General features: G+C 37.8%; 1 protein-coding gene across 3 annotated transcripts in view; it reads left to right on the forward strand.

Annotated features, from left to right (window-relative positions):
• ACBD6 (acyl-CoA binding domain containing 6) overlaps positions 1-16,046 on the forward strand; it is a 176,837-nt gene that overhangs the window by 57,684 nt on the left and 103,107 nt on the right. For all 3 annotated transcript variants that reach the window (XR_005556025.1, XM_039337139.1, XM_039337138.1), the window contains exon 4: positions 11,250-11,332. Coding sequence is in view for 2 of the 3 variants with exons in the window: in XM_039337139.1 (XP_039193073.1) it covers positions 11,250-11,332 (83 nt within the window). In the remaining variant the exon portion in view is untranslated. The remainder of the gene's footprint in view (positions 1-11,249; positions 11,333-16,046) is intronic.

Consider the following 16,046-nt stretch of genomic DNA (forward strand, 5'->3'; position numbering starts at 1 on the left):
CGGCATATTTGGTATTAAGATCATGGAGTGCGGCCAGTTGCCCATCCCGTTACCGACGGCTCAATGGCATGTTCAGTAGAGAAACCAAGGAAGATATGCCAATCCCCCGACAAATTGTGGATAACCTAGAGGAGAAAGAGCAACATCCGAAAACCCCCACCACCCCCACAGTACTGACGCGCTTCCAAAAGGCTAGGAGGGCGGCGAAAATCAAAGCCCAGAATCCCCGTATTATGGACACCGGGGACATCCCAATTGGTGCACAGGAAAACATTGCAGATGGGAGGAGATTCTCAGGATTGACACCTCACTTACAGCTTGAGAGAAAACAGCTGACCGATCCAGAGAAGACGGGACGACTCCCCTGACCAGCAACACCAACTGAGCCGGGAACGCATGGAGCATACGGCGCTGAGTGTAATGACGAGTGGATGGATGTCCCGAGGAGCAGGGAGAGGAGTGAGCCCGGATGGAAGAACACGTGGGGGGGTGGGGCTTGTGACACCCATTGACTCTAAAGACCTGTACCACACGCATGAAAGAACGAGAAGCATTGGAGGGAGGAGGGGAACAGAAGAGGAACGTCACGACGTTCGAGGAGACCATAATCCCACCTCCCCCCGCATCGGTGATCCCGATTGTAACATGTGGAGGAAGGATGCAGAAGACAAAAAAAGGGGGGGAGGGGCATGATGACTGTGCATGATCATACTTACAAGGCTTATCACATGGATAAACAGCTCACCGAACTACCCCAATTTACTGCTGTAACCCAGGCAGCCCAGAATGTTACACATGACCATCTTAGTAACAACTGGGCACGAGGGGGAGGCGTTAGGGAAGAAAGGGAAAGCACTCGTAGAGAGAATAGCTGCATGGATGTGGATTGGAAAAAGAGGAAAGGGAAATGCAAACCACCACACAAACCTGAGGGAGAGAATGGATCAAAGGAGGGGGGCAACCAGGGAGATAGGGAGGTTACCCCACCCACCCTAGAATCCAAGGAAAAGAAGGCAAATGAGGACATACACGTAGATAAGGAGTGCAGGAAGAAACGGATCACCGGAGTACAATCTATCCAATTAGGTCCGATAACAAGATCAAGGAGCCGGGCGCAGACTCTGGCTTGCTTATAAGAGACTCTCCCACTCTCTGGCGTTTTAAGCCCTGATGATGCCGGCAGGTGACGGCGAAAGCTTGGCATTTTTAAATTAAACTTTTATAGTTTTAATTACCTTGGTGCTCATTTTATTTTAACATGAATATACCCAGGGTTCATATTTTTAATATTATTACTCATATATATATATATGTTTTCTGAGGTTTTCACGGGTGTTTGTATGTAGGTCTTTGGTTGTTCGGGTTTTCTCCCGCGTAAAATTGGAAGTGTCTTGGCAACGTTTCGACGAAGTCCCATTCGTCATCTTCAGGCTGGTGTTTTCAGCTTCGTGCTTCGAGCTGCTCGAAGCACGAAGCTGAAAACACCAGCCTGAAGATGACGAATGGGACTTCGTCGAAACGTCGCCAAGACACTTCCAATTTTACGCGGGAGAAAACCCGAACAACCAATTAATTTCTGAGGTTTTCGCGGGTGTTTGTATGTAGGTCTTTGGTTATTCGGGTTTTCTCCTGCGTAAAATTGGAAGTATCTTGGCGACGTTTCGACAAAGTCCCATTTGTCATCTTCAGGCTGGTGTTTTCAGCTTCGTGCTTCTAGGAGAAATGTGTGATCGTAGCTGTTTCTTCCTTTTAACTGCCAGTGGGGGTATGTCACCACCACACATCCATGCAAAAAGCAAACCCAAACCCACACCGATGACGAGGCATGACCACAAATCAGAAGCCAGACCACAGCTGCATCATTTGCCCCTTTAAACCCCTCCAATCCATACATGAAGCAAACTGACACCCACCATGAAGATGAGGCACGACCACGAACGCAAAGCCAAACAACAGTAATGCAGCTCACCATCTCAAATCCCCCTGCAACTCAGACTAACCTGAGCACAACAAAGCCCCCACCCAAACAGAACACTCCCCCAGCCAATCAGAGCACAGCCAACCCCCCATCTAATCAGAGCACAGCCAAGCCCCTAACCAATCAGAACAAACCTCCACCCAATCAGCTCCCACCCAATCAGTTCATACCCCCACTGGCAGTTAAAAGGAAGAAACAGCTATGATCACACATTGCTCCTAGAAGCACGAAGCCGAAAACACCAGCCTGAAGATGACGAATGGGACTTCGTCGAAATGTTGCCAAGACACTTCCAATTTTACGCGGGAGAAAACCCGAATAACCAAAGACCTACATAGATAGATAGATAGATAGATAGATAGATAGATAGATAGATAGATAGATAGATAGATAGATAGGTATAGGTATAGGTATAGGTATAGGTATAGGTATAGGTATAGATGATATACACACACACACACACACACACACACACACACACACACATATATATATATATATATATATATATATATATTCAATAATGATGGTGAAAATGCGACTCCCGGGCATAATTATAAATGGAATGAATAAAGCGCGTTCACCAGGAGAGTTTAAAGTTAAAATACTTTAATTAAAGTATTTTACTATATTAAAAGGTTGCCAAGCTTTCGTTGGGAAAACTCCCCAACATCTTCAGGGCTGAGAGACCGTTTCTAACAAGGTGATTCAAACGGGTTCCATAGACGTCTGCACGTGGTTCCTAGACTGTGCTAGCATTCCCTGCTGAACAGCTGATAGGTGGGAGGGGGAATCGGAGTAAAGATTTCTTCTGTCGTTCTCTCGAGCACTTTTGTTCACATTTCCGTCGACCTCAGGGGGTATTGTTAAAGTTATGTTCCGCCCTCTCCCGGCAGTACTGGCTCTCGTTGCAGTGGGGGGATTTAGTTTGATGTCATTGTGTATCCTACCATGGAGGCGGGGCTTCATCGGCTGCAATTTGACATCTTTCCTCTGCTGCGTGCTCCCGTATTTATCTTCGCTCGCATGTACAAGCATCAACTGGATGTGGTATTTTGCAATGTTTGAATCATCCTCCTCCATCATGGTGTCCCTCATGCTCATCTTCCCTCGTAGGTCAATATTCAAGTTAAATCCCCCCCATTTCTGTGAGCAAAAGTCTATTGGTATTTGGGCAGATTCCCCGCTCATGTTAGCCAGTGATGCCACGAAGGGAGGTCGGCTGCTAAAAGAAGCCTGGTTCTCGAATAACAACTCAATCAATCGTCACATTGACTTGCACCCAGCACAACAAGCGCTACGAAAATGGAACTCAAACCATCATCCTTTATATCACAAACCTTACAATCAACATCCACAACATTCTAAACCAGGAGCTACACCTCCTCCCTACCAGAAACAATCTGATATAGACTACCCAGAAACCCCCCAACAATATCAAGGGAAACCACACCCCCTTTAATTGGAGAAAACAACAATAATGACATTGGAGCACTTAAGAAATTTGAGGATAGAACCACTAAATTTAGCACTACCCATAATAATAATAAAGGTGGATATCCCATACAGAGAGGGGAGAAAAAACATGTGATGATGACCCGTTCGCTTGATAAAAGGGAAAGTAACATGAGCGGGGAATCTGCCCAAATACCAACAGACTTTTGCTCACAGAAATGGGGGGGATTTAACTTGAATATTGACCTATGAGGGAAGATGAGCATGGGGGACACCATGATGGAGGAGGATGATTCAAACATTGAAAAATACCACATCCAGTTGATGCTTGTACATGCGAGCGAAGATAAATACGGGAGCACGCAGCAGAGGAAAGATGTCAAATTGCAGCCGATGAAGCCCCGCCTCCATGGTAGGATACACAATGACATCAAACTAAATCCCCCCACTGCAACGAGAGCCAGTACTGCCGGGAGAGGGCGGAACATAACTTTAACAATACCCCCTGAGGTCGACGGAAATGTGAACAAAAGTGCTCGAGAGAACGACAGAAGAAATCTTTACTCCGATTCCCCCTCCCACCTATCAGCTGTTCAGCAGGGAATGCTAGCACAGTCTAGGAACCACGTGCAGACGTCTATGGAACCCGTTTGAATCACCTTGTTAGAAACGGTCTCTCAGCCCTGAAGATGTTGGGGAGTTTTCCCAACGAAAGCTTGGCAACCTTTTAATATAGTAAAATACTTTAATTAAAGTATTTTAACTTTAAACTCTCCTGGTGAACGCGCTTTATTCATTCCATATATATATATATATATATATATATATATATATATATATATATATATATATATATATATATATATATATATATATACACACATACATACATACATACATACACACACACACACACACACACACACACACACACACACATATATAACAACACTGATTTTGAGAAGAGAAAGGTATGTACAGAGCAATTCCCAATCTTCCAGCAGAAAACATTTGAACTATTGTGTGTGGATAATATCATTATACATTAATCTGAGATTGCATTATGGATAATAACTCTTTCTTATTCAGTGTCCCAGGTTTAACTATAACATGCTGTTATAAAATTTCAGAATATTTGCTTCATGTTTTCTGTTGCATATGCAAGTATGGAAAACATCTACACAGTCCTGTAACTATGTTGTATTTGGAGGAATCAATTGGAAGAGATTGGAAGGAAGGGAAATTGGATGTCTGTAAGGACCCACCCCACTTTGCATCTTAAGAAGACAGAACTCTTGGAATAATTCTTCCAACAGGAATCCTTTATTAAGAGAAAATGGTTGCAGGGGTTCTAGAGAGGACTTGGGGTCCAAGCTCTCCCATTCAAGGTTTTAAGGGGTTTCCCAGTAGCCCCACCCAATCCCCCCCTACTTCCAGCAACAGTCTCAGGCATTACATTTCCCACCCCTTTTCCTTTCTGCCGGCTGGATGGAGACTTCAGAGAAAACTACATGAAAGGTAATAGCCTCCTTTGTTATGATAAGGCCTTTTGGTGCTGTCCACATTCAATCCCTTTGAAGTTGAACGGAAGGAAGTGAGGGCCATAAAGCCCCTTTGTTCACCCCCTTCCCTTCCTTGTATGACAGAATCCAAAGAAGGCAGAAATGGGGTTTTCTATAATTGATAACTAGAGATGAAGTATAATTGGATTCTGACAATGTCGCAGAGATGCTTTTTCAAAAGGCAACTGGATTTTGTCCAGTTGCCTTTTGAAAAAGCACCTTTGGGACAACCAGGACCTGGATGACTAAGAATCTCCATAGACAAGGGAAATTGGAGTGGAAAGAAAATGTACATTCTGTTATGATCTGCCCACCGATGTAGATGAAATATGATACTTTTATTCCAATATGCTTCAAAAAGTTAGAATTTATTATAATAATTTTGTAGAGAATAAAAACTGAAATTCAATAATATGCAAGAAGGCTTGTATCTGGACACAGATGTCGTTAAAGACAGGATTCAATTTTGTTAGTGAGTTTTCTTTTTTATATGATTTTTGCATAATTCAGCCATCCTCTTTAAGTTTTTTATTGTTCAACCACAATTGGATTTTAATTCTGTAAGAGCCTGTAATTGTATTTGAGTTACTGTCTTTTAAAAAGAAGATGGACATAAAATTGTTGTGAAAGCATTGGACAGCGTATTTAATGTGTCATTATATTTTAATCTATCATTTGGATACATGACACCTCTTTTATGCCTGACTACAGTTTAGAAGTACATCTCTTGACATATGTATAAAGAAATAAGTGGGATAGAGGGAAGACTGAGTTAATGATGTTAGCAATGGGACTCTCTGCATTTCCATTCCATTTGGAATATAGCTTTCAGACTTATAGACCTCGGGAGTACCATTGCCAGTGACAGTTAGTCAAGAACCGATTGTACCTTGAGGCAAGCTATGCTTTTTATTGAAGAATGCAGTACACTGAGGCAGAAATAGCAACACTTCACTGTTCTTTTGAGTGAGCCAGTGAGGGTTTACTGCCCAATGCCTGATCGTTGCTATTTAGTCTCTTCCAAGCATAACAGAGATAAACCAGGATTTCTCAAATCTTTTGAAATTTTTGGAATCTCTCATGCAAAGTGTATCTTTACACAATGGATTTGAAGACACGGGCCTTCAGTATATGAGCATATATGCAAAGATTAGGAAACCATAGGTAAGAAGACTTTGCAACTCAAAGAATGTTGAATGAAAAATTAATATTGTTTAAAAGTATTGTTAGAAAATGTTTACCCTCTTTTTAAGGGCCATGGCTTTCCAAACAGAATACATGGTGTTTCTAGGCACAATTTAGGTCTTAAATACTGGGAATGTTTTTGTTTTTGCATGAGAACTTAGTGATCAGAGCAACTACTCCTTGGAATCCACACATCTATATTCAGCTAGAACTTGGTATAAAACAGCTTTGATCTAGATTTCATAGTTTCCACTTAATTTCATTTTAATAAGTGAACAAGCTTTGTGAGTATTTGGCAGACATGCAACAATGCAACTTCTCTGCAAGGTTCTTTTCTTCATATATGAGGCCAACTAATATTATGCCAATTGTATATTGAATGCCATGGGTATGTGTTCGATACATCACTATGCTCTCCTTATTGTGCTTTAATTTTTTCAGAAGAGAAAGAGGCAACCAAAAGAGAACTGAGATAAACATTAACAAAAATACTGATGAAGACAATATGTTAAAACATATTTAAACATAAAACATACTGCTTTATGGAAAGATCTGGCATAATTAGGTTCATTAGGCCTTCTTTTTACCCCATACTATTTCACTCTCGTGTTGAAGTCCATAAGCATATTTAAACAAATATGTTTAAATATGCCTATGGCCTTCAACACGAGAGTGAAATGATATGGGGCAAAAAGAAGGCCTAATGAACCTATTTATGCCAGATCTTTTCATAAAGCAGTGAGCAAAAAGCCATGATAGATAACAATCTTTTTTTATATAATATTTTATTGATTTCCTCATTTTACAATTAGATATTTAAAAAGCAACGTGATGGCTGGGTTAATCAATAGTTCAATAGTGTACATAAATCTTTAGTATAAATCTCATGTTACAACATCAGATATCTCCTCTCTTTTTCCATTAATATCTGTTATCTCATATTAGGTTAGTACAATTCTTATTGTTATCAACTAAATAAAAACATCTTTGTTACAGTTATCAATATTTTTTAGTTTATACATACATACCTTAATTGTGTGTACACTTAATCCTTATATACAATCAATGTCCTATTGCTTTTTTTTTCAGGCTTTAATTTCCCATCAATATTCAAAGTAACACTATTATTTATGATTTCCAAGTATTTTATGTTTAGGTGACCAAAAATTTTCCTTATCTCAACTTCTCCCTTTTTCCCTTTTCATACTAAAGTCTAATATTCTGGTTACACATCTTACCTATTTGATTATAATATTGCTCTGTTTTCTAAAAGTTATCTGTTTTCCACCATGTTCAATTATCTAATTGATTGTATAGTATCCCCTAATAAATCAAAACCATTATAGGTATTGTCTGGGTTAACCAATAATTCAGTAATATACATAAATTTTTACTTTAAGTCTAATATTAGAGCATCAAATACTTTCTCTCTCTTTCCAACAATATCTGTTATCTTATATTGGGCAAACACAATTCTTATTTTCAACTAAGTAGAAACATCTTTGTTACATTTATCGATAATTTTTAGCCTATACGTATCTTGATTGCGTTTGCACTTAAGGTCCTTGTATAAACAATGTCCTGTTATTGCTTCCCCCCACCAAACTTTAATTTCCCATCAATATTCAAGAAAACACTATTATTTATGATTTCCAAGTACTTTATATAGGTAACAGTCTTAAACTGTGAATTTCATTACCAAAAAAAAAAAGAACTCATCTTACCCTGAGAAATTTGGGAGAGGAGGTATCAGAGTTATTGAGATTATATCGAATATAATCACCTTGCTAGGGTGGCAAAAGAGGTAGAGGCCAAATAACTAAGCACCAGATACTCTGCCCTTTCTATTCAGGCTGTGGGGTTTGCAAATCACTACCATCAGCCATTGGAGGCAGCAGTGGATGAGGTGGGGCATCTTGCACCACCAATTAGTGACTTCTTTTCTTCTAACAAAGATATATTAGGTGATAATAGCAGTGATGGCCTTCTCAAGACCCCTTGACTAGTCCCAACAAGAAAATAGGATCCAGTTTCAGCAGCCCTGGCAGAGAGCACATGAATCACTTTCACCCAGATTTTGTGGCCCTGAAACACTTTCATCAATGGTGGAGTGGAGTCAGAGGTTGAGGTGGTAGGCAGCACAAACCGCTGTGGCCTACCAGCAGCCTCCCCTTCCTCCCAACAAAGGGGGACTAGACTGTGCAATGATTGCTGAACACCACAAGAGATTGGTTGAACTGCCAATTTTTATTCTCTGTAGTGAGATGCAAAGAACTCATTCACATTCTATGATATCTCCACATCCTCTTGGAGTGGCCCATTTTTTCCCTTGTCATTTAGCAGCCCAAAAATATCTGTCCGGTTTCCTGCTTCTATTGTAGCTGGATAATTTTTAATTGTCTTCTTAGTTTCTAGCCAAGTACTCCTCAGTTGTTGTTTTTTTTGTGGGGTTTTGCCAGTGCTTATATTTCCTTTTGACCTTCTCAGTTTGGCAAGAATAATCTTGACTGAATTTGTCAGCCAAATTGGTATCCTCATGATTTTTCCCCTTTTCTGCATTGAAATATATATTTTGCCTGGGCTCCCAATTTTGCTGTTTTCAATCATTTCTTTTTTTATCAGTCTTTAATATTAAAAAAAAAAAAGATTCAGTAAACTGTCACCCACCTGAAGTTGACTGAGCTAGGCAGATAGTTATGCAGAGGAATCAGATGACCAGAATCCAAAGACAAACTAGATGGAGAATATATTGGGAACCCCAAAGTACCAAACAGAGGCTCTCTGCTCCTTAAGAAACAGAGATGTTGTATTTCTTAATTGAGACACCCTTAGAGCCTGCCTACATTAGAATAACTGCCAGCAATCAGGCTCTTTATTTGACCAAGTTCACCTGTCTGCTCGTTCCTGTTTGCATTCTGAATCTTAGTTGTTTGACCCTGGGCTAACTGATTAACTTCCTTGGCAGCTGGGTCCCTGGGCTACTGTAGACTGTGCTTACTCATGCTCTTATTTTGGCTTTGGAGTGAGCTCCCTCAGAAAAAAAACTTGCCCTCCCACATTAATCGAGTGTATGTTTGTGAGAGAGAGAATGCGCAAACTTGCCAGTTCTCTGCAATGTAAATAATTACTTGCCACTCACTAGTAAACTATTTGTAAGTCAGTTTGGCATGTACGTATTCAACCTGAAATAGGACAGGGACTGATGTTAAAAGGTTGCTCTAATGTTTATTGGCATCAAGCAGCTCAGTCTTGGTAGGATTTAGTCCGAGCTTGTTATGTCTCTCTCTTCCTGACCACCTCCAGACACTGAGTCAGAACTTGCAAGACATTTCTGTCTCAGCCTGGGATAGCTATGTTTAACTGACATTGGCATATTGGTGACACTCACCCTGAGCCAGCAGATGACCTCTCTCAACAACTGTATGCATATATCAAATAATATAGGAGAAAGGCTCAAATGATGGAAAACCCCACAATGGAGGTCCCAAGGGCTCAATCCCTGGTCTTCCCACGCCCCCAATTAAATCAAGAAATTAAGGTAGGAGCAGAACCATAAAAATATTGCTGTCAGAACCCATATCTTAACGGGCCCCTTTCTTTGTTGCTAACCCAAACCTTATTCTCTTTCTTTCCTGGGTTCTGCCATACTCCTGGAGGGGAGGGGGAATTGCTTGCAGGTTATTGCTTTGACTTCCTTTATCTCTACAATGTAACATTTTGCTGTTTCTGCATATTTCTTCTGTGAACTATCTCTCCCCTTGTTGACAGCTAGAAGGGGGGGGGGAGAAGAAAGAAATGCACCTCGGCAACTGGTTTATCTCCACATTCACAAGGGAAGGTGCGAAAGCCCGCTGCACCAAGATGACCTGATATTATCTACTTTTTCCCACAACGAATTTAAGACCTGGGGATTGGCCTGTTTGAACTGACCGAATGAACTATGGGGTGGGGTTTGTTTGGGACACTTTTAACCTATCGATCTGAGCGGGAAACCCTCAGATCCTGTCTATTATGCCTGCTATCAACTTATCCTAATAAAAGCTCCTTTTGGAAGAAACTGCTTCCATGAGTTCTACTTTCTTAGGATGAGGTATTGAAATGGGCCCTGAGAGTTGCCTTCAACTCCTTGCAGGCAATCCAGAAGGATATTGTGCTCCACATGCTGATGCCCTAGAACTGCCCTGCATGTGTAACATTAATCATTTTCTTCTCCCCAGCATTTAGGTGGCGTATTATGTCCACAACTTGCATGCCAGTCAGTCAAGTGACTGCATACCTGTCGTGAACTCATCTCTCCATATTTGTAACTATTAAATCTCCTGTTATTAGAATACCAAATAGTTGCACACATACTAGTCTTTTCAGGGCTTTTTTTTTTGTCACAGAACGCGCAGAACGGAGTTCTGGCACCTTTTTTGGATGGAACTTTGTAGGGTAGGCAAGGCGGGTTGTATAATGTGTGTGAGTTCCGGCACTTTTTTTTTTTTTTTTTCAAAAAAAGCACTGAGTCTTTTAAGATCTTTTCAGAGACTGAGTAACCTTACATGTGTAAGATTTGCACATGAGTCTTAACTTGCTTGACATTGAAATGCTGCCTGGGACACTTCATTGCTGCCTCCCTCATGCTCGGTCAACCAATTTCAGAAATAATTTTCTGCACTTGTTTAACAATGTATTTATTTTACAATATGGAACATTTAACAGCACATGATTTCTATCTAAACTGAAGCTGAAAGTAAAGAAACTTGGAGAATAATGAAAGTGAATTTTACTGTGATCTCAGTTCAGTTCTAATAATGACAGCACATTCCTAGACTCATATGAGCGCAAAAGTATTTTATTATTATGTATACTTACATGGTATATTTGGTACGTAGCGGGTGGATCCTGGCATAGTTGTTATAAGCTTGCTTTTCATTCTGATAAGGCAAGGTATGTTTCTGTGATCTTAAATGTTATAACCTGAAAATGAGAGGGGAAAATGATTCTATAGAATTATTCTTGAATATGATCTGCATAGTTTCAGAATCAAAATGCGTAAATAAGTATTACTGTGTTTGCTCTTTCAGATATCAGAAAAGAAAGGAAAAGAAGGAAAAACTATATATGGAGGTCCAGTTGTCAGCTCATTGTATCAAGAAGAAACCATCAGGTGAATTTGAGTGATATTTTTATGGTTTATGGCATTTTTTCAGAATATTTGAAACAGGATGCTTTTCCTATCAGATGAGAAATAACGTAAAAGTACTTTCTAGGCATATAACTGTTTAAATCAGTAATAGTATTGCTGGTACTAATTTATCCCTAATGTGAAACGTTTGGGTGTATCTGTGTGTATGATATGTGTATGTTTTTCAGTTTAAGTTATTTAAAAGCTAAATTTTGCAGAAAGATTAATATTTGGGAGAAAACATTAAATAGGTTTGTAATGATTTTTAATATTGTCCTTCACTTTTATTTACAAGCTGTATTCATTGCTTTTTAATGGAATGAACTAGCTGAAGCTGTAGTCTTATATATCCAACTGGAAACCTCCCTGGAAAATCAGTTCAGAGTTCTGATGTAAGCACTGATAAAACTGTATGTTAATTCTTTATTAACCTCTTAACAAAAGTAAAAATTATGCTAAATGATACAGCTGGTCAAGACAATTAAGGAAGCAATATAAATGTAAGGTTACTAATTGAGGTCAGTTTTGAAATTAAAAGAAAAATGTGTGAAGATTAAATATGAAAGTTAAGGTTAAATAAAGGAAGCTAAGGAATGGGAAATATAGAATAATGAAATAAGTAACATGTTCGTTCTGTTAAACATATTGAAACTTTGAGCTGATGCCAACCATATAAGATAGACCAAACTAAGAAAACAATGCCATGTAGGTCAGTATTTGGCAGAATGCAAGAAACATGCTTTCTCTCTATTGCAGCATCTGCTCTCTAAAATAATGTTCCCCACAGAATTTGGGTAGCTTCTACATTGATGTTATTCAGAAGCTATAAACAGCCTGATTGTTCTTCCAGGCTTTAGGGCAAGGTGATGGTTGATTGGGGTTTGGGGTGGTTTTTTTTTGGTTTATATATTTGTCTTCAGGCTGTTCATGAACTACTTTTTAATTGTAGTTGGGAGTCAAGTGGCCTATAAATTGTATTAAAAATAAATCATATAATAGGTAATTGGCATATCTTTTACATATCCCTTTTTTGATATAGGTTTAGAGAATTATCTTTCTAGTTCCTAGGATACAAAATCTTTTTCCGCATTTGTTAATATAGAATGGTTATCACAAACTGCCTCTTCTTCCTCAGAAGACTAGTTTATGACATTAATTGCTTCTTCATGTGCAGCTTAGCTCCATGTTTACTTTTTCAATTTTGGAAATAGAACCCATATATTTGACAAAAATAGTTCATGGTTTGTACTTGGAAACAATCTGATTTAGATTGCACTTCTCCATCTTTAGTTTACTGCTATATAGCTGATTTTATTCCAAAGTTGCATGTCAATGATATCAATGTGTCAAGTCCATGTTAATGTTGCTTAAAATAAATTTGGACAGTAAACAATGGATTCTCTTTGCAAAATACCTTTAATCTGTGATTTGTACTGTTGAGTTTCCCTTATTCTAAATTTCTCCATTTCTTCAACTTCTGTATTTCAGTCATCTAACAGTTGTAGTAAAATATAGGTGGTCCTCAACTTATGACCACAACTGAGCCTGGAAATTTGGTTGTAAGTCATTATGGTCATCAAGCAAGTCAATGTTGGCTGCCTTGCTCAATGGCAACAATTCCAGATTGTCCTGTTGCAGTCATTAAACAACCATGTAGCAGTGCCTTGGGGTAGGGGGTGCATTGGGAAGTCCAGTACCCACCAGCACGCAGAAACTGGGTATGGGCCAGAAGGCCCTGGTCAGCTAGCCATTTTATGAATGCATAAAATAAAGTATGTCTTTGGAAGAAGATTCTAAATAGAAAACTATATAAGAAGTGATTTTCTGTTTGATCCATTCTTCACACCTGAAGCAAAATTAAGAAACATAATACTGTACTTCCATTCTCTTCCATTCTCTAGCATAAGAATTATGTAAATTGTATTTGTTAGCTTTTTAACAAATGAAATTTGCAAGGAGAGTATAATTTCTCAGATAACTTTTAAAGAATATTACTAGCTCTTGTAGAATTTCTTTAAAGGTTGATTATTGAAGAAACAGAAATGTCTATGACCTTTACATGTGTGGGTTTTTTAAAATAAAACATGGAATTGTCTTTTCTATAGAAATTAAGAGCGTCCAGATTTAGGCAAATAGGTAGAAGAGATTATGTAATTACCATGTTGTCTTGTAAACAATTCCTATGCAAACAGCAAATGTTATATAATGGCTTCTTAATCCTATTAAATTACACCAGAAATAGAACATGCTTCTTCACATTTAGCATCCTTACCTTTTGATTATCTTTTCTTAGAAATATGTTTCATATTGCTCTATGAAAATAGATCTTCTGGACTAATGGATATATTTTTTTTTTAGTAGAAGTCTTATAATTTTAGACCGGGGAAAGCACCTTCTTCCTGCAAAGAAGCATTGATCCCCATCTTTATCCGTGACTGATTTAACTAGGAAGAATAAAAATTGAGTAACCAGGTCAAACCTCTCATGCCTCCATATATTCTATTCACATCCTCAAGAAGTAAATAGAAAAGTATGAAAATAATTCAAAATAGTTGGGCAAACAGCTGCTGTCTACATCTAATCATTGGAGTTAAATATGGTTCCTTGAATCCAGATAAAAATTATGAAATTTAAAAGTCAATAAATTTTGTACTACTGAGCCCTGTCCCCCAACCTCCAGTTTTATCTAGTATGCTTGATATCGTATTTATCATACTTTTCACTCTGATGCCATGTAATTTATCAGAATGTTGTTAATCCCATTAACCCAAGCAGCCATCTGGCAACTCTTTGGGTTAGACCAGCCTAGTACTGAAATAGAAAGATTGATGGCTCTAGAATTGATTATTTTATCTGAGAGATAAATGAACAATTTGACAGAAAGTACAAGAGGTCAGTATACATGGACTGTACCAGAAGTACACTATATATGTACTGTAGTCCTAAAAAAAATGTAAGAGCAGCTTTCCTTACATAGTTTATACATTTTCCCTAAATAAATAATTCAGAAATTATTCAGTCTCAATTTCTTGTTAGGAATGTTAATCATTAAATTGGTAGAAATAAACATGAAGCCATACTATGGATATCATTGGGTTTCTCCTAGCATTAATTTTGTACTCACATAAAAAATGAGTCTGTTCCTTGAAACATCAAAGAGAGAAAGATGCATCTCAATTGTTTTTTATATAACACATAGAACAACATTTGAAAGACATTAAAAATTATAACAGATTCCCAAGTTTCAGCCAGATTCCTTACTTACATAAATTATGGAAATAAGGAATATGATTTCTTTATTTCAACTTACGTTAACTATTTGGAGAAATACCTCAAAAGCTTCTTTACCACTTTTAAATTATAAATAACTTAGGTTGTCTTCACCAAAATGAAGTTTATCAGACCCTAGGATATTTGATAAGAGATTCATCATTTGTGTTTTGCCCAATCAGGTAGAGAGAATCAGTATTATGTCCAGGCACTACAATGTTTTTTCCAGGAGCTATTCCAGCCTTCTTTTTGAGATGTAATTTTTTTTTCATTCCAAAAGATATAGAAGAGTCACTTTGAAGAGTGACTCTTCATATAGAAGAGTGAGATGGGCAGCATATAAATTTAATACATAAATATTTGTCTTACTAAGATTAATATTTATTTTGCAGGTAATAATTTATTTTACTAGAATCCTGATTCTTAATTTGTTTATTTTTTTTTTGTTCATTCTTGTACTATAATCAAATGCTTTACTGTTAGCTGACTTGAAGTAGAGAATAAAAGTGAGCCATTTCAATAATATTTCAAAAAAAGCCAAAACTATGAATGTTGGGTTAGGTTTGTAGATTCCCTCTTCTCATTTATTTGGGATTACCCATACATTGACATTACATCTGAAGGAGGGCATATGGTATTTAAGAGGGAGAGTGATGCTTAAATGAAACAGTTCCATACATCAAAGTATGGAAGCTTAAACTGTGATCTAAGAAGCTGTATAAATTTCTTCCAGTGAAGAGGTAAGGATAAAAAAGAAAGGCTTCTATGGTAAATTATAATTTAGGAATTAAGGCTTCTGCAGATTTTTGTTTTTTAAAGAGCCATGGAACTTCCTTCATGATACTGCCAGATTTAAAGGTTTTCAAGCATTGAATTGTGTTGAAAAACAGCACCTTATTGTAAACATTTATATGTTTTGTTTAAACTTTTAAACCAAAAAAGTGTTAAAGGAAGGACCAAGAAGAAATAGCTCACTAGCTCTGTGAGTGTGGAAATGTTTTCATATAAAAGAGCAAGGAATATTTATTTATTTATTTATTTATTTATTTATCCATCCACCCTATCTTTATGATTTTTTGATTTATGTTTGAGTTTAATGAATAACTCAAGTCAGTGAACATACCTATATTCTTTTTTCCTCCAGTTTCCCCACAAAACAATTCTGCGAGGTGACTTGGGTTGAGATAGAGAGTGCTTGTTCTTTAAAAACAAATAAAAGTAGAAATTATGTGATCAGTGTCATTTAGTAGATTTCACTAACATTTAAAATACTACATTACATGCATTATCAATTGTAGAGCCAGTAAGGGGAACAAGAAAAAAAATCAGCTTTTCCAAATAATTACAATTTATTATCCAAGCATTGATTAAAATTAAGTTTTCCAGCTACCGAGGTACAGCTTGAAATCAAATGAGGCAATGAGTT

This window comes from Crotalus tigris, unplaced genomic scaffold (assembly GCF_016545835.1).
Source record: "Crotalus tigris isolate CLP2741 ecotype Arizona unplaced genomic scaffold, ASM1654583v1 scf7180000017668.6805642782:7212621, whole genome shotgun sequence".
NCBI classification, from domain to species: Eukaryota; Metazoa; Chordata; class Lepidosauria; order Squamata; family Viperidae; genus Crotalus; species Crotalus tigris.